Here is an 18,857-nt window from a genome sequence, read left to right as displayed (position 1 = left end):
AGGGGGTGAGAACCCTCAGGGACTGGGCTGTTACACATATGTTATGCTAGTCATACCAGGAGGGGAAGTATGTGGCAGGGAGCATATGCATATCAGCACTGAAATGAAAGCGGCAGGCATAAACCACCTTTTGTACAATAGCTTGTGGTCATCACGGTGACCTCTAGACCATAATCCCGCTGGTCCCATAGAGGAGCTTGGGTCAAGCAACACAGCTCCCATATGATTTGTGAAGCCCTCTATGAGCAAACCAATGAGAGGTCCTGGAACCTCAGCAGAAACTCTATAGAAGCAGGTAGCTCACTAAAATCATTTAGGCACTAGGTGAATACATTATGAACATGGTAAGGCAGCACAGGCATGTAAGGAACAAAAATGCACTTAGCAGGAAAATATTCAGGCTCAAAGACCTTGGCTAAGAAGTATACTAGAAGACACTGAAGTCACTGCTATATGAAGATCGTAAAGCAGAAAAAACATTGAGGCACAAAGACCTCGCAACCATAACATTTGTGGTATCCCCGCATGGAGGTGGCATAGAGATGCATAAATTAAAGGGACTAAAGGTGGTTAAAACTCTTTCTTGTTTCCACTGAACGATAAAACCAGGTAGCGCTAAGGGGGTAAACCTCCAGGCAAACCCTTTCAGCAAGGAGCAAGTCAGGCAGGTGTAGGCCAGCGGCTGGGACTACTATGAATGTCCGCCATTAGTCCCACAGCCACATACTGCGCTGCAAACAGGTGGAAGAAAAACTCTGACTCATGGGACTACTCCCCGGAGGGGGCTCAGGACCTCCTCCATGATCATTGTTGGCGTGTTTGAGGGGGAACTCGGGGCCCAGAAGAACCAGGGTGACCTATCGGTTGTGGGAGAAGCTGGAGCCAATGCGGAACTTGGATAGGCTCCACATCCAGGAAGGTGAACAGCTCTGGTAAGTCTGCAGGCGTACACAGAGTAAAGGAGGCGGAGGCTTTTTGAAAGGTGACCGCCAATAGGTAGCCCTATCTGTACGTGGTGCCCTCTCTCCTGCCAGGTCTATGACTGGACGCAGGAGGGCCCTGCACTGAAGAGTCGCCCTCGAGAGATCCAGAAGAATCCTGATGGGTGCACTGTCAAAGTCCACACCTCCCCTCTCCCATGCTTTGTGGATAATCAGTTCCTTCTGAGCGTACCGATGCAAACGACACACCACATCTAGGGGTCTATTGGGATCAGTAGATCTAGGGCCTAGTGCTCAATGAGCTTTGTCGAGTACCACATCTGCCTTTTGGGAGTTTAAGACCCTTTGGAAGATGGCACTCACTGTGGCTGGCAGATCTTCGGTGCCCGTTGCCTCCGGGAGACTTTGCAGCCGCAGATTAATCCTGCAGCTTCTGTCTTACAGGTTCTCCAAATGAAGTTGAAGGTCCACCATGAGAGCGCTCCAGGGCCACTACGCAGCAGGGCCTCAATTTCCTGTTTAGTAGGTAGGGCCTGCAGAAGCGCCCGGATATCCCCGTCAAGATGACTTGTCTCCCTACGGAGCGGGGAAATTGTCACCCCTGACATGAGGTGCCACCAAAATGACGCCTGGAGAGGTGCAGTGCATACAGTGAATCTCCCCCTGGGATGTATGGGAGCGGGTCACTCTAGCTGATGATTTGGTCCTGTACCTTTTCACAGCTAGCATACCAATAAAACAGACGATTATATCCGATAATATGTCAAGATAGGCAGGGGAAGGCCAGGACCTCACAGAAGACACGTCTTCACACAGCCATGTCCAGTCCACGCCCCCAGCTATAATGTTCAACAGGACCTGGATGTCCTATCACAGCTCAATTATTCAGATCTAAACGTCACAGACCAGCCTTTGCTTCACATAAAACAGCACACAGAAATTGACGAGAGTTTGCAAGCATGTAAATCTGCTGTTCTGAATGGTTGTCCAGATTCAAAGGTGGAAGTGCCATTACTTGTGAGTAGGGATGAGCTTTGAGTTCGAGTTGAACTCATGTTCGACTTGAACATCAGCTGTTCGCAAGTACGCCGAACGGCGAACAATTTGGGGTGTTCGCGGCAAATTCGAATGCCGCGGAACACCCTTTAAAAGTCTATGGGAGAAAATAAAAGTGCTAATTTTACAGGCTTATATTCATGGTATTGTCATAAAAAGTGTTTGGGGACCTGGGTCCTGCCCCAGGGGACATGGATCAATGCAAAAAAAAGTTTTAAAAACGGCCATTTTTTCGGTAGCAGTGATTTTAATAATGCTTAAAGTGAAACAATAAAAGTGTAATATCCCTTTAAATTTCGTACCTGGGGGGTGTCTATAGTATGCCTGTAAAGGGGCGCGTGTTTCCCGTGTTTAGAACAGTCTGAAAGCAAAATGACATTTCAAAGGAAAAAAAGTAATTTAAACTACTAGCGGCTATTAATGCATTGCCGGTCCGACAATACAGATAAAAGTTAATTGATAAAAACGGCATGGGAATTCCCCACAGGGGAACCCCGAACCAAAATTAAAAAAAAAAATGACGTGGGGGTCCCCCTAAATTTCATACCAGGCCCTTCAGGTCTGGTATGGATATTAAGGGGAACACCGGCCAAAATTTAAAAAAAAATGGCATGGGGTCCCCCTCAAAATCTATACCAGACCTGAAGGGTCTGGTATGGATTTTAAGGGGAACCCCGCGCCAAAATAAAAAAAAAAAAACGGCGTGGGGTCCCCCTAAAGATCCATACCAGACCGTTTTCCGAGCACGCAACCTGGCAGGCCGCAGGAAAAGAGGGGGGGATGAGGGAGCGCCCCCCTCCTTAACCGTACTAGGCCACATGCCCTCAACATTGGGAGGGTGCTTTGGGGGAGGGACGGGGTCACCGGGTCAACCGTCAGAAGAGGAGAAGTGTCACACAGCAGGAGCCTCCCTCCATGCCATCATGGATGCGGAGCGGCCCGAAAAGAAGATGAAGAGAAGAAGATGAAAAGATGAAGAGAAGAGCGGGAGCCTCCCTCCATGCCATCATGGATGCGGAGTGGCCCGAGGAGAAGAAGGGAAGAAGACGCCGATGCCACGGAGGAGATGCCAGACGAGAACACCGGAGGAAGAACCAGAAGAAGAAGAAGATGGAGGAAGAAACCGAAGGAAGATAGAAGAAAGTAGTAAGAAGAAGCATTTAAATAAAGGAATTGTCAAAAACTGTCTCTTGTCATTTTTAACATTTTTGACAGTTTTTTAGTGAAATGGGGGGAGGGCCAGGATCTGGGGGTCCCCTTGTTAAAGGGGGCTTCCAGATTCTGATAAGCCCCCCGCCCACAGACCCCCACAACCACCGGCCAGGGTTGTAGGGATGAGGCCCTTGTCCTCATCAACATGGGAACAAGGTGTTTTGGGGGGCTACCCCAAAACGCCCTCCCAATGTTGAGGGCATGTGGCCTGGTATAGTTCAGGAGGGGGGGCGCTCTCTCGTCCCCCCTCTTTTCCTGCAGCCTGCCAGGTTGCGTGCTCGAAAAATGGTCTGGTATGGATTTTTAGGGGGACCCCACGCCATTTTTTTAAAAATTTTGGCGCGGGGTTCCCCTTAAAATCCATACCTTCAGGTCTGGTATAGATTTTGAGGGGGACCCCACGCCATCTTTTTTTTTTTTTTTGGCCGGGGTTCCCCTTAATATCCATACCAGACCTGAAGGGCCTGGTATGGAATTTAGGGGGACCCCCCACGTCATTTTTTTTTTTAAATTTTGGTTCGGGGTTCCCCTGTGGGGAATTCCCATGCCGTTTTTATCAATGAACTTCTATGTGTATTGTCGGACCAGCAATGCATTAATAGCCGCAAGTAGTTTTAAATTACTTTTTTTCCTTTGAAATGTCATTTTGCTGTCAGACTGTTCTAAACACGGGAAACATGCGCCCCTTTCCAGGCATACTATAGACACCCCCCAGGTACGAAATTTAAAGGGATATTACACTTTTATTGTTTCACTTTAAGCATTATTAAAATCACTGCTCCCGAAAAAACGAATGTTTTTAAAACTTTTTTTTGCATTGATCCTTGTCCCCTGGGGCAGGACCCAGGTCCCCAAACACTTTTTATGACAATAACTTGCATATAAGCCTTTAAAATTAGCACTTTTGATTATTCATGTTCGTGTCCCATAGACTTTAACGGTGCTTGCGTTTTCGAACAAATTTTTTGCCTGTTCGCATGTTCTGGTGCGAACCGAACAGGGGGGTGTTCGGCTCATCTCTGCTTGTGAGAGAATATTGGACTTTCAGACATGAAATTGACATTCAGGATGGCATATTTTACAAGGGGCCAAGAGTCATCATTCCTAAATCTCTTAGATCGGAGACACGCATTCATGCCAGTCACATTGGTGGAGAAGCATGCTATAGGCAGGCACGAGATACCTTATATTGGCCCAACATGTAAAATGAGATTAGAGACTTTGTTAGCCTTTGCTCAGCATGCAATGAATATGCACAGGCACAACAGAAAGAACCCATAATGTCACATGTGCTGCCCACCTGGCCTTGGCAAATTGTAAGTATGGAGTTACTGAATTATGCCGGGCAAAATTTTCTACTGATTGTGGATCACTATTCTGGTTTTTGAGAGATTGAGCATCTTCCTGATCTGTCTGCTGAAACTACAATCAAGCGTTGTGAAGTACAGTTTGCACGTTATGGCCTGCCGGACAGAGTAATCTAGGATAATACACCTCAATTTGCATGTGAGCAATTCAGACAGTTCTCTACAGATCTTATGGCAAAGCAGAATCAGCTGTAAATATAGTAAAGAATCTTTGCAAAAAGTCCCAATATGATGGTAATGACCCGTGGAAAGCCATTCTACATTGGAGGAACACCCCAGCCAAAGGCATGGACAGTAGTCCTGCACAGCGCTTGATGTCAAGGAAACTGAAGACTTCATTACCTGAGGCAAACAAATTGCTTGAACCTTGTGTGGTTACAGGTGTACTGGAGAAAGTCTGTCATAGAAAACAGATCTCCAAACTGACATTTGATGTGTCTGCCAAAGACTTACCTGAGCTAAGAACTGGAGAGTCAATCCATATGAAGCTGCTGCCTGGCGACAGGACTGGTCACTGGAGACTGGGCACCTCTGTTCAGAGAGTTGCTCCTCACTCATATCTTGTGGATGTGGAAGGCAATCTCTACCACCGCAAGCGAGTGGACCTGCGAGTGGCAGAACAACTCATAGCACAAGCCTATGAGCATTGTGCACATGATCCTCCTAAGGTGCTCAAAGCCCCTAGTCCTACAATGTCCCTTGTCCTACAATGTCCCTAGACCTACAATGCCCCTAGTCCTTCAATGACCCTAGTCCTACAATGTTTCTAGTCCTACAATATCCCTAGACCTACAATGCCCCTTGTCCTACAATGCCCCTAGTCCTACAATGTCCCTAGTCCTACAATGTCCCTAGACTTACAATGCCCGTTGTCCTACAATTCCCCTAGTCTTACAATGCCCCTTGTCCTACAATGCCTCTAGACCTACAATGTCCCTTATCCTTCAATGCCTCTAGACCTACAATGTCCCTTATCCTTCAATGCCCCTAGTCCTACAATGCCCCTTGTCCTACCATGCCTCTAGACCTACAATGTCCCTAGACCTACAATGCCCCTTTTCCTACAATGCCCCTAGTCTTACAATGCCCATTGTCCTACAATGCCTCTAGACCTACAATGTCCCTAGACCTACAATGCCCCAAGTCCTACAATGTCCCTTGTCCTACAATGTCCCTATACCTACAATGCCCCTAGTCCTACAATGCCCCTAGCTGATGAGCATTGTGCACATGATCCTTCTAAGGCGCTCATAGCCCCTAGTCCTACAAAGTCCCTTGTCCTACAATGTCCCTAGACCTACAATGCCCCTAGTCCTACAATGTGCCTTGTCCTACAATGTCCCTAGACCTACAATGCCCCTAGTCCTACTATGCCCCTAGTCCTACAATGTTCCTAGTCCTACATTATCCCTAGACCTACAATGCCCCTTGTCCTACAATGCCCCTAGTCCTACAATGTCCCTAGTCCTACAATGTCCCTAGACCTACAATGCCCCTTGTCCTACAATGACCCTAGTCTTACAATGCCCCTTGTCCTACAATGCCTCTAGACCTACAATGTCCCTAGACCTACAATGCCCCTTGTCCTTCAATGCCCCTAGTCCTACAATGCCCCTTGTCCTACAATACCTCTAGACCTACAATGTCCCTAGACCTACAATGCCCCTTGTCCTACAATGCCCCTAGTCCTACAATGCCCCTTGTCCTACAATGCCCCTAGTCCTACAATGTCCCTAGACCTAAAATTCCCCAAGTCCTACAATATCCCTTGTCCTACAATGCCCCTAGAACTACAATGTCCCTACACCTACAATGCCCCTTGTCCTACAATGCCCCTAGTCCTACAATGCCCCTTGTCCTACAATGCCCCTAGACCTACAATGTCCCTAGACCTACAATGCCCCTAGTCCTACAATGTCCCTAGACCTAAAATGCCCCAAGTCCTACAATGTCCCTTGTCCTACAATGCCCCTAGAACTACAATGTCCCTAGACCTACAATGCCCCTTGTCCTACAATGCCCCTAGTCATACAATGCCCCTTGTCCTACAATGCCTCTAGACCTACAATGTCCCTTGTCCTACAATGCCCCTAGACCTACAATGTCCCTAGACCTACAATGCCCCTTGTCCTACAATGCCTCTAGACCTACAATGTCCCTAGACCTACAATGCCCCTTGTCCTACAATGCCCCTAGTCCTACAATGCCCCTTGTCCTACAATGCCTCTAGACCTACAATGTCCCTAGACCTACAATGCCCCTAGTCATACAATGTCCCTAGACCTACAATGCCCCCAGTACTACAATTTCCTTGGACCTACAACGCCCCTTGTCCTCCAATGCCCCTTGTCCTACAATGCCTCTAGACCTACAATGTCCCTAGTCCTACAATGCCCCAAGTCCTACAATGTCCCTTGTCCTACAATGTCCCTATACCTACAATGCCCCTTGTCCTACAATGTCCCTATACCTACAATGCCCCTAGTCCTACAATGCCCCTAGCTGATGAGCATTGTGCACATGATCCTCCTAAGGCGCTCATAGCCCCTAGTCCTACAAAGTCCCTTGTCCTACAATGTCCCTAGACCTACAATGCCCCTAGTCCTACAATGTGCCTTGTCCTACAATGTCCCTAGACCTACAATGCCCCTAGTCCTACTATGCCCCTAGTCCTACAATGTTCCTAGTCCTACATTATCCCTAGACCTACAATGCCCCTTGTCCTACAATGCCCCTAGTCCTACAATGTCCCTAGTCCTACAATGTCCCTAGACCTACAATGCCCCTTGTCCTACAATGACCCTAATCTTACAATGCCCCTTGTCCTACAATGCCTCTAGACCTACAATGTCCCTAGACCTACAATGCCCCTTGTCCTTCAATGCCCCTAGTCCTACAATGCCCCTTGTCCTACAATACCTCTAGACCTACAATGTCCCTAGACCTACAATGCCCCTTGTCCTACAATGCCCCTAGTCCTACAATGCCCCTTGTCCTACAATGCCCCTAGTCCTACAATGTCCCTAGACCTAAAATTCCCCAAGTCCTACAATGTCCCTTGTCCTACAATGCCCCTAGAACTACAATGTCCCTACACCTACAATGCCCCTTGTCCTACAATGCCCCTTGTCCTACAATGCCCCTAGACCTACAATGTCCCTAGACCTACAATGCCCCTAGTCCTACAATGTCCCTAGACCTAAAATGCCCCAAGTCCTACAATGTCCCTTGTCCTACAATGCCCCTAGAACTACAATGTCCCTAGACCTACAATGCCCCTTGTCCTACAATGCCCCTAGTCATACAATGCCCCTTGTCCTACAATACCTCTAGACCTACAATGTCCCTAAACCTACAATGCCCCTTGTCCTACAATGCCCCTAGTCCTACAATGCCCCTTGTCCTACAATGCCCCTAGTCCTACAATGTCCCTAGACCTACAATGCCCCTAGTCATACAATGTCCCTAGACCTACAATGCCCCCAGTACTACAATTTCCTTGGACCTACAACGCCCCTTGTCCTCCAATGCCCCTTGTCCTACAATGCCTCTAGACCTACAATGTCCCTAGTCCTACAATGTCCCTAGACCTACAATGCCCCTAGTCCTACAATGTCCCTAGACCTACAATGACCCTAGTCCTACAATGCCCCTAGTCCTACAATGTCCCTAGACCTACAATGCTCCTAGTCCTACAATGCCCCTTGTCCTACAATGCCTCTAGACCTACAATGCCCCGTATCCTACTGGACCACATAAGCAAGGCAGAGACAATACTTTGGTCATATCTGAAGGATACCACGAGGATGACATAATGAAGCCACATATACCAGTAGGTTCTTCTGTACCAAACACATCAGCCAGGAAAGACAGCAGCTCTTCAACATCTTCAGGAGTTGAACAGCATTCCCCAGGCAAAATCACTGTGGCCTTGCGCAGAGTTCGAGTTTCAAGACCACCAAATAGACTGTCTGTAGTGTATCTACCAGTAACACAGTATGTTATGTTTAATACTGTTCACAATCTGTTTTTAGATTGTTTACACATTTTTAGATTGAATGTAAAAAAAAGGGAGATGTTATGGAGTTCTTATACAAATACAGGGACTCTATGGTAATATACTCTATAGTAATATTGCATTGCTTGTACTTCCTGTTTCCTGTTCTGTGTTTGCTGTTCCTGTTATACAATTCAATATAACTCCTCAAACAGCTTGCAGTGTCTTCATTTCTATACTGTAAAGCGCTGCGTAAACTGTTGGTGTTAAATAAATACTGTATAAAATAATAATAACACTTGAAATAGCCGTGTTCACTCTACAAGACGTTTCTTCAGCTGCAGTTCCTCTGAGTTCCACAAGGTGGTGATCTCACCTCTACCCAGTAAAAAAGTCTCTATGGAATACAGACCGGAAGTGATGTCAGATACAGACAGGAAGTGATGTCAGGTACACAGGACATTCCAAAAGGTGTGGATAGAAAACGTTGCTGGATTTGGCGGCAGAGGAGGTAATACAGAGATTAACCCCTTCAGGGGGATCAGTTGATGATGAATATATCTTCCTTCCAAAGCTGGCCATACATGGTTCAGTTTTATCGTTCATCCAGTGGGATGAGAGGAAAAAAACTGAAGCAATTCCCTCATCCACACATTGGAGGGGGATGGGGGAATCCTCCCCGCTGCACTATTGTATTCTGACAATGGGGGGCGCTCCTCCGCTCTCAGAATACACAGATCAATGATGAAGCTATTGGCTGCAGCCGCTGATCGAGTGACTTTTATCTGACAGTGACCACACATGGATGGAAATGTGACCGATCCCTGCTGAACCAGCTAAATTTCCATGTATCTATGGTCACCTGATGATGATAATTTATGGTCAATAGTATGTAAACTCTTGGAGGGGATGATAAGAGACTATATACAAGATTTTAGTAATGAGAACAGTATCATTATCATTGGATTCATGAAGAATCGTTCTTGCCAAACAAATCTATTAACCTTCTATGAGGAGGTGAGTTGCCATCTAGATAAAGGAAGGCCTGTAGACGTGGTGTATCTGGATTTTGCAAAAGCATTTGACACAGTTCCCCATAAACGTTTACTGTACAAAATAAGGTCCGTTGGCATGGACCGTAGGGTGAGTACATGGATTGAAAACTGGCTACAAGGGCGAGTTCAGAGGGTGGTGATAAATGGGGAATGGTCGGGGGTGGGTAGTGGGGTCCCCCAGGGTTCTGTGCTGGGACCAATCCTATTTAATTTATTTTTAAATTACATGGAGGATGTGGTAAACAGTTCAATCTCTGTATTTGTGGATTATACTAAGCTAGGCAGGGCAATAACTTCTCCTCAGGATGTGGAAACCTTGCAAAAAGATCTGAACAAATTAATGGGGTGGGCAACTACATGGCAAATGAGGTTCAATGTAGAAAAATGTAAAATAATGCATTTGGTTGGTAAAAATCTGAATGCAATCTATAGACTGGGGGGAGAACCTCTGGGGGAATCTAGGATGGAAAAGGACCTGGGGGTCCTAGTAGATGATAGATTTAGACACCCCGAACCCCTGCGTTCACTGCCCTCTCAGGACTCTGAGGAGGAGGAGACAGAGGTCTCCGATCTGAGCTTTTCTGATGAGGGGGAGGAAATAGAGGACAGCCAAGAAGAGGAAGAGGACTCCAGACCAGGCAGACACATCTTTTCCGCAGATGATATGGAGGGTCTCCTTTGAGCAGTGTGTGCGTCAGAAGAGATCCAAGAGCTTTGTCTTCTGCCCAGTACAGGATGTATAGAGGCCTGGTTAAACCCCAATCCAGGGTTCTCCCAATCCACCAGGCCCTCAAAGACATCATTCTGAGAGAATGGAAGGAGCCTGAGAGGAAGCTCTTAAAATTTAAGAAATGAAAACGCAGGTGTCCCTTCAAGGAGGAAGAGGAGGAAAGATTTTTTAAGACACTCAGACTAGATGCTTCCCTAGCACAGGTGTCCAAACAATCTGACCTCTCCTTCGAGGATGCAGGCAATATCAGGGACCAAATGGACCGACGGTCCGAGACCCTTCTGCGCAGGGCCTGGGAGGCCAATGCTGTGGCCATGAGTCAAGCCTTGGCATTGGCCTGTGTGGCCAGGAACGCAGACATGTGGGTCACAAAGTTGATGGACCATGTGTCGCGAACTTCCAAGTCCAAACAAGTCTTGGACTCCTTGGAGGTGATTGGTAGAGCCATGGCAGTACGTGCGACTACTAAGTCTGCGGCTTTTCTGAATTCTACAAGGAGGGCCTTGTGGGTTAAGACCTGGGTTGGGGACAACACATCTAAGACACGTTTGTGTGGTCTACCTTTTGGGGGTTCCCTACTCTTTGGTTCTGGGTTGGACCAGGCCCTTTCTAGGTCTACAGAGAAGTTTCCTGTAAAGCCTAAGAAAGATAGGGGAAGATTTTTTTGCGAGGCCCCCAGGTTAAGAACCGATTCAGGGTTAAGAAGGAAGGCAAGAAATGAGGAGTTGGTAAGGGCAAGCAAAAAAGATGACAAAGATACCAAGTGACGTCAGGGTGGGGGGGGCTCTCTCACTTTGTCACTCAATGGGAAATGATCACTCAAAGCCCCCACATCCTGCAGATAATAAGAGAGGGCCACAGTTTGGAACTACACTCCTCACTTTATCCAAGCTTCCTTCTAACCCACCTACCCAGGGATCAGCAGAAAGCGGTGGGTCTTCTTCAGAGCTTTAGGCAGCTGGCAGAGCAGGGTTTTATAGTACCTGTCCCAGTAGAGCAACGCGGCCGAGAGTTTTATTCTCATATCTTTGTGGTCCCAAAGCCCTTGGGAAAGTACCGCCTTATAATAAATTTAAGAAGGCTAAACAGGTTCCTACAGTACAAGAAGTCAGGAAGCAACTTCTGAAGGAGGTGTTTATGGTCACGGTAGACCTAAAAGATGCCTATCTTCACGTCCCCATTGTCCCAGGGCACCAGGAATTTCTACGGTTTGCGATTCTCTCGGGTTAGGGCGTGGAGCATTGGCAGTTTTGCGCCCTACACTTTGAGCTGGCAGCCAGCCTGAGAGTTTTCACAAAGATCCTTGCAGGGGTGGCTTTGTACCTCCATCTCCAAGGGATAGTGCTGATCCCCTATCTGGATGACTTTTTTGGTTTACAACCAGAGTCGCAATCCCTTACTGTCTGACCTGGACAAATTAGTAAGTACCTTGGAGTCCCTGGGGTGGTTAATCAGCCAGGAAAAATCCTCTCTGACTCCGGCGCAGTCCAAGGTTTACCTAAGGTTCCTGGTAGATTCAGCGGCACAGAAGCTCGTGTTGCCCCCGGGGAAAGTAGAGGGCCCGATAGCTGCAGTCTCGTCCCTCCTAGAGGCAGAGAAGGTCTCCTTCAGAGGAGTTATGAGAGTCCTCGGGTTATTGACAGCTTGTATTCCAGCGGTGCCCTGGGCTCCACTCCAGGACTCTCCAGCAGTTCCTCCTATCCTCCTGAGATGGAAAAGGGGAACCTTAGACGAAAAGGTCTCCATTCCCGGAGGGGTAAAGGAGTCTTTACAGTGGTGGCTCAATCCTCAGAGGTTGGGGGAGGGTCACCTCTGGGCTCAGCTCCAACCTCTCAGGGTGAAGACTGATGCCAGTGCCTGGGGTTGGGGGGGATTGGAGGGGCCCATCTGGAAGAACTGTGGGGCCCAGGGTGTCTGGAACCAAGTTCAGAGGGGCTTGTCCTCCAACTTCTGGGAGCTCTTGGTGGTCAAGGTTCAGATCCTTTCTGTCAATTCAAACACATTGGCCTTCCTGAATCACCGGGGGGGTACCAGGTCCAGCGCTCTTTTGGGCTGGAGTGGGCGGAACAGAGGATCCCCTCAATTTCAGCAGTGCATATAAAGGGGTTGGCAGACTGGAGATAGATCTCTTCAGAGGGAACAGGAAGGTGAAGATGTTCTTTTCACTGTCCAGGGAGAAAGGATCAGAGGGGATGGACGCGTTGGCCCAAGACTGGGACTTCCACTTGGCCTATGCCTTTCCCCTTGGCTCTGATTCCAAAGATAGTGCAGAAGCTGAGTCAGTCCGAGGGCAGACTGATTTTAATCGCTCCCTGGTGGCCCAAGAGGACCTGGTTCACTACCCTGGGAAATTGATTCATGTCCCCTCCACAGCATCTTCCGGAGCGGCAGGACCTTCTCCTACAGGGTCCAGTCTGCTACCCAAACCCTGGTTTCTTCAAGCTAGCGGCTTGGCTCTTGAAAGGGAGAGCCTGCGGCAGAGGGGGTGTTCAGAGTGAGTAATTGACACCCTGTTACAGAGTAGGAAGCCAGTTACCAGGCGTATTTACACCAAATTCTGGGGAGTCTTCTCGCATTGGTGTCAGGCGAGGGGGACTTCCCAGCAGAAGATCCCTGCAATCCTGGATTTCCTCCAGGATGGTGCAAATCAGGGTCTAGCTACTAAGGCGCTCAGGGTCCAGGTGGCAGCCTTGTCCAGTTTTTTGGACAGGAGACTGGCACTGAACCTACTGATCAAGAGATTTTTGTTGGCTAGGAAGAGGATGTCCCCAGTGCAAATTAACCAATTTCCAGTATAGGATCTTATCCTATCCTCGGAGCCCTGACCAAGGCACCGTTCGAGCCCTTGGCTCATATCCCGCTTAAATTACTTGCCCTTAAGACAACCTTCCTGCTGGTCATTACAAAAGCCAGGAGGATAGGTGATCTCCAGGCTCTGTCTGTAAGAGAGCCCTTTTTCTTATTATTTGAAGACAGGATTATCCTCCGGCAGGATCCCCTGTACCTGTTCGAAAGGTGGCCTCAGGAGATCGTCCTTCCTTTGTTTTGTGCCAATCCTCAGAACAAGAAGGAAAGTTCATTTTATTGTTTAGATGTCTGATGGTGTCTGTTAGTTTATTTAGAGAGAGTGAAGGATTTTAGAAGGTCCAGTCACTTATTAGTTGGTTTTTGCAGCCATAAGAAGGGTCAGCAAGCATCAAAAGCAATCAAAGCAAGGTGGATTAGGCAGACCATTTCCGTAGCCTATGAGCAGGCTGGTAAAGCGGTTCCCACTAGCCTTAACGCACACTCTACATGGTCTCTGGCGACCTCTTGGGCAGAAAGGGCTGGAGCATCGTTAAAACAGATCTGCAGAGCAGCTACGTGGAGAAGCCAGAACACTTTTCTGAGGCACTACAGGGTGGAACTGCTGTCACCTCAGGATTTGGCATTCGGTAGAAAGGTTCTACAGGCTGTTGTCTCGCCCTAAGGTAGGGCTGAGCTACTTGCTCTTCTCTCAGGTTGCTGCCCTGGAGGACAACTTGAGAAAATGACCAGTTACACTTACCGGTAACTTTGTTTCTGGGAAGTCTTCCAGGGCGGCAGGCCTACTTCCCCCCCCCCCCCCCCCCGTTTTTTGTGTGTTGGTGTTGTATGAACATTTGGGGTGGTTCTCACTTTTGTGCACTGGTGTGAGTTAATACTTTTTCACAACTAAGGAGCGCAGGGAGGGGCGGGCGTTTTTGACCTCTTCTTTGATTTGTGTTTCTTGTCAGGTGGGACCAGTTATCTCTCAGGGTGCCGTCCTGGAAGACTTCCCAGAAACACTGTTACCGATAAGTGAAACTGGTCATTTTCTCCAGAGATAAAACTATAATTCTACCAATTTATAAAACTCTGGTCAGGCCACATCTGGAGTATTCCTTCCAGTTTTGGTCACCAGTCCTCAGAAGGGATGTGCTGGAGCTGGAGAGAGTCCAAAGAAAGGGAACTGAAGTAATTAGGAGGCTGGAGAACCTCAACTATGAGGAACGACACAAGCGCTAAATTTATTCTCGCTGGAGAAAAGACACTTGGGGGGGAGATATGATAGCTATTTACAAATATCTCAGTGTTGATCCCAGCATAGGAAAAAAGCTATTCAATCTCAGGGGGTGTGAGAGGACACGGGGACACACAATGTGATTGGAAGAGAATAGGTTTAACCTTAAGCTGCGTAGGGGTTTTTTTCACTGTCAGGGAGGTAAGAATGTGGAACTCTCTTCCACAAGTGGTGGTGGCTGTGGGGAGTATTGATATTTTTAAGAGACTCTTGGATGTGCATCTGGATATGGGAAATGATTATTGACACTGACACACGTGCACCTACACAGGTCGGACTGGATGAACTATTGTCTTTATTCAACCTTACCTACTATGTAACTATGTCCTGCATTCTGCACACTGTACCCTTCCCCTGCATCTCATGTCCTGTGGTGACCTACACCCTTTCTCTGGTACCCGGAACCCCATGTCCTGCATTCTGCACCCTACACCCCATGTCCTGCATTCTGCACTTTACACCACATGTCCTGCATTCTGCACACAGCACATGTCCTGCACCCTTGCACCCCAAGTGCTGTGTTCTGCTCCTCGCAAATTACTTGCCCTGCCCCCATAACCTACACTTCCCTTAAAAACTCTCCTAACTTTTTTAGCTGGCTCCTAGATTCAAAGCAAATTTGTCAAGCCCCACCTTAAGTGACTTCCTCCCCTCCCCCTCATCTCCTTCATTATGTAAGTCATGCTGAGATGATCTCCCATTGCCTGAGCAATATTCTCATTTGTCTCTGAGCTCCTTCTTGCTATTCCTCGTCCTGCCTGTTGTTTCCTTGGATTGATTTTCTGTGTAGTGACCCCGGCTTCATCTCTTGGATGCGCTTGTCTGTTGCTTGTCCTGACCTTTATCCTGATTCCTGGATCTCCTCCTCATCTCTCCTCCATATCCTCTTACACAGCTTTTCTCCACACCTGCAGGGATCCTGGGGGGGTGGAAACTTGGCACCAGAACTCAGCGAAATCTATCCCCACCATTAGGAGCTCTGGAGAAAATTCTGCTATTTACACTCCGTTCCTCCGCACGTCACCTGATCACATGAGAGCTTACTTTTACAAATTCCTGACAGATTTCTGTATGGTAAAGGTCAAAGTTCACTCTTCAGTTTAGGAGAGGTAGGACACACCCAGGAACAATGATTTGGTTTGCATGGGAGCCTCATATAGAGGGCCCCTCAAATCTTCCCATCCAAATGTCCACCCATCCAGAGTCTATATGTCCTATGACATCACACTGACCTCACAGCTCCTCCTCCCAATGTCCCTCCATCCAGAGTCTATATGTCCTATGACATCACACTAACCTCACAGCTCCTCCGACCAATGTCCCTCCATTCAGGGTCTATATGTCCTATGACATCACACTGACCTCACAGCTCCTCCTCCCAATGTCCCTCCATCCAGAGTCTATATGTCCTATGACCTCACACTGACCTCACAGCTCCTCCTCCCAATGTCCCTCCACCCAGAGTCTATATGTCCTATGACATTACACTGACCTCACAGCTCCTCCTCCCAATGTCCCTCCATGCAGAGTCTATATGTCCTATGACATCACATTGACCTCATAGCTCCTCATCCCAATGTCCCTCCATCTGGCTCAAATCCCCATATTTGCTTATTATGTTCAGGTGTTTAAATAGCCTTGTAGGATTTTAAATGACATTTTTGTATGTGTGCGTTGTAATATTTTGTTCTGTTTGTATGGTCTTATAGCAGCACCATCCTTAATGTGATGCATAGTTAGGGTGTGCCCCCCAAGTCTTTATTTGTCTGTTGTTTGGGTCCTGACCAGACCCCTTGGGATAGAGTACTACATCATCCCTCACCAGTGCTTCTAATCGGTGTCCACCTGAGTTATAGGAGGAGTCCCTTTAGTCCCTTTCTCTGCAATACTCGGTGATGCCCAGCCATACTCGCGATACCCAGCCATACCCAGCCATGCTCGGCCATACTCTGCCATGCTCAGCCATGCTCAGCTGTACTCGGCCTCTGTATGTGGCCAGGCTGTGGAAGTCTCACACATGTGGTATCGCCGTACTCAGGAGGAGTAGGAGAATCTATTTTGGGGTGTCATTTTTGGTATGTACATGCTATGTGTTAGAAATATTGTATAAATTGACAACTTTGTGTTAAAAAAAAATGCGTTTTAAACACTTCCCTCCCGCCGGCCATCATATGACGTCCTTTACTTTGTGCGGGGATATCTGAATGATGCATGAAGCTACAGGCATCATTCAGATATCAGCTTTTTCAGCCGGCAATTCCCTACACCATAAGAATGAAAATAGCGGCTGTTCCACTGCTTGATTGTGTTAAACTAAAATAAATAAAGTAAAATGAACAAGAAAAAAAAAAGAAAATTTTTAAAGCGCCCCTGTCCCCGTGTGCTTGCATGCAGAAGTGAACGCATATGTAAGTCCCGCCCACATATGAAAACGGTGTTCAAACCACACGTGTGAGGTATCGCTGCGAACGTTAGAGCAAGAGCAATAATTTTGGCCCTAGACCTCCTCTGTAACTCACAACATGTAACCAGTAAAAAATTTTAAAGCGTCGCCTATGGGGATTTTTAAGTAGCGAAGTTTGGTGCCATTCCACGAGTGTGTGCAATTTTGAAGGGTGACATGTTAGGTACCTATTTACTCAGCGTAACTTCATGTTTCACATTATGCAAAACCATTGGGCTAACTTTACTGTTTTGTTTTTTCTAAAGCACAAAACTGTTTTTTTTCCAAAAAAAGCGTTCAAAAAATTGTTGCGCAAATACCGTGCGAGATAAAAAGTTGCAACGAACGCCAATGTATTCTCTAGGGTCTTTGCTAAAAAACATATATAATGTTTTGGGGTTCTATGTAATTTTCTAGCAAATAAATGATGATTATTACATGTAGGAGAGAAATGTCAGAATTGGCCTGGGTGCTCCAGAATGCCTGAAGGTGCTCCCTGCATGTTGGGCCTCTGTATGTGGCCACGCTGTGTAAAAGTCTCACACATGTGCCATACTCGGGAGTAATAGCAGAATGTGTTTTGGGGTGTAATTTGTGGTATGCATATGCTGTGTGTGAGAAATAACCTGCTAATATGACAATTTTGTGAAAGAAAAAAAATGAAAAAAAATCTTGATTTTGCAAAGAATTGTGGGAAAAAATGACAACTTCAAAAAACTCACCATGCATCTTACTAAATACCTAGGAATGTCTTCTTTCCAAAAAGGAGTCATTTGGGGGGGTATTTGTACTTTTCTGGCATGTTAGGGTCTCAAGAAATGAGATAGGCCGTCAGTACTTCAGGTGTGATTAATTTATTGGCACCATGGCTTGTGGACTCTATAACTTTCACAAAGACCAAATAGTATACACCGATTTGTACTTATTTTTACCAAAGATATGTAGCAGTATAAATTTTGGCCAAAATTTATAAAGAAAAATTACTTATTTGCTAAATTTTATAACAGAAACAAAGAAAAATGCATTTTTCTATAGAAGTCTTTTTTCTTTTATAGCGCAAAAAATTTTAAAAAAACAGCGGTGATTAAATACCACCAAAAGAAAGCTCTATTTGTGTGAAAAAAAGGACAAAAATTTCATATAGGTACAGTGTTGCATGACTGAGTAATTGTCATTCAAAATGTGAGAGCACCGAAAGCTGAAAATTGGTCTGGTTAGGAAGGGGGTTTAAGTGCCCAGTGGTCAAGTGGTTAAGACAGACCTGACCGGAGAGGTGAGGAGGATTCTGGGAGGTCACATGACATCACTCTTATCTCTATTAATAAAAAAACACAGACCTGGCCGGAGAGGTGAGGAGGATTCTGGGAGGTCACATGACATCACTCTTATCTCTATTAATAAAAAAACACAGACCTGACCGGAGAGGTGAGGTGGATTCTGGGAGGTCACATGACATCACTCTTATCACTATTAATGAAACACAGACCTGACCGGAAAGCTGAGGAGGATTCTTTTGAGAATCATTTGATTGTAATGTTTGATTTGATTCGATTTCTAAATCTAGAGTTTTCCTCCTGTGAAGTCTAGAGATCATATGACCATCACGTCACCTCTACCTCCCTCCCTGATAGAATAGAGAAATAAAAAGAAGATTCTAGAAGTCACCAGAGAGATCATCGAGGAAAGGTGAGCAGTACTGGGAATTCTGGGACATTACCAGTAATAGACAAGGGATGTGTCTGGATTGTGACTGTATCATTGTGTGTGTCAGGTTCCTATAAGGTGTCAGGATGTCACTGTCTATTTCTCCATGGAGGAGTGGGAGTATTTAGAAGGACACAAGGATCTCTACAAGGACATCATGGTGGACAATCAGCCTCCCCTCACATTACCGGGTAAGAGGAGACTTTATTGTAAAGGAGAGAGCAGTACGGAGGGTCCACCTAGATCCCCCATCATCTGATAAACACATAGA

The 18,857-nt window shown here is 46.8% G+C and overlaps 1 protein-coding gene across 1 annotated transcript in view; it reads left to right on the top strand.

The window, feature by feature from the left end:
- The window catches only part of LOC141121774 (uncharacterized), a 144,271-nt gene that overhangs the window by 26,669 nt on the left and 98,745 nt on the right, over positions 1 to 18,857 (top strand). Inside the window, exons 7-9 of the mRNA XM_073611493.1 lie at positions 4,729 to 5,244; positions 10,562 to 10,810; positions 18,660 to 18,777. Coding sequence (XP_073467594.1) covers positions 4,729 to 5,244; positions 10,562 to 10,810; positions 18,660 to 18,777 — 883 coding nt within the window. The remainder of the gene's footprint in view (positions 1 to 4,728; positions 5,245 to 10,561; positions 10,811 to 18,659; positions 18,778 to 18,857) is intronic.

Source organism: Aquarana catesbeiana, unplaced genomic scaffold, assembly GCF_042186555.1.
Source record: "Aquarana catesbeiana isolate 2022-GZ unplaced genomic scaffold, ASM4218655v1 unanchor229, whole genome shotgun sequence".
Lineage (NCBI taxonomy): Eukaryota > Metazoa > Chordata > Amphibia > Anura > Ranidae > Aquarana > Aquarana catesbeiana.
This window is presented reverse-complemented; position numbering and strand designations above follow the sequence as displayed.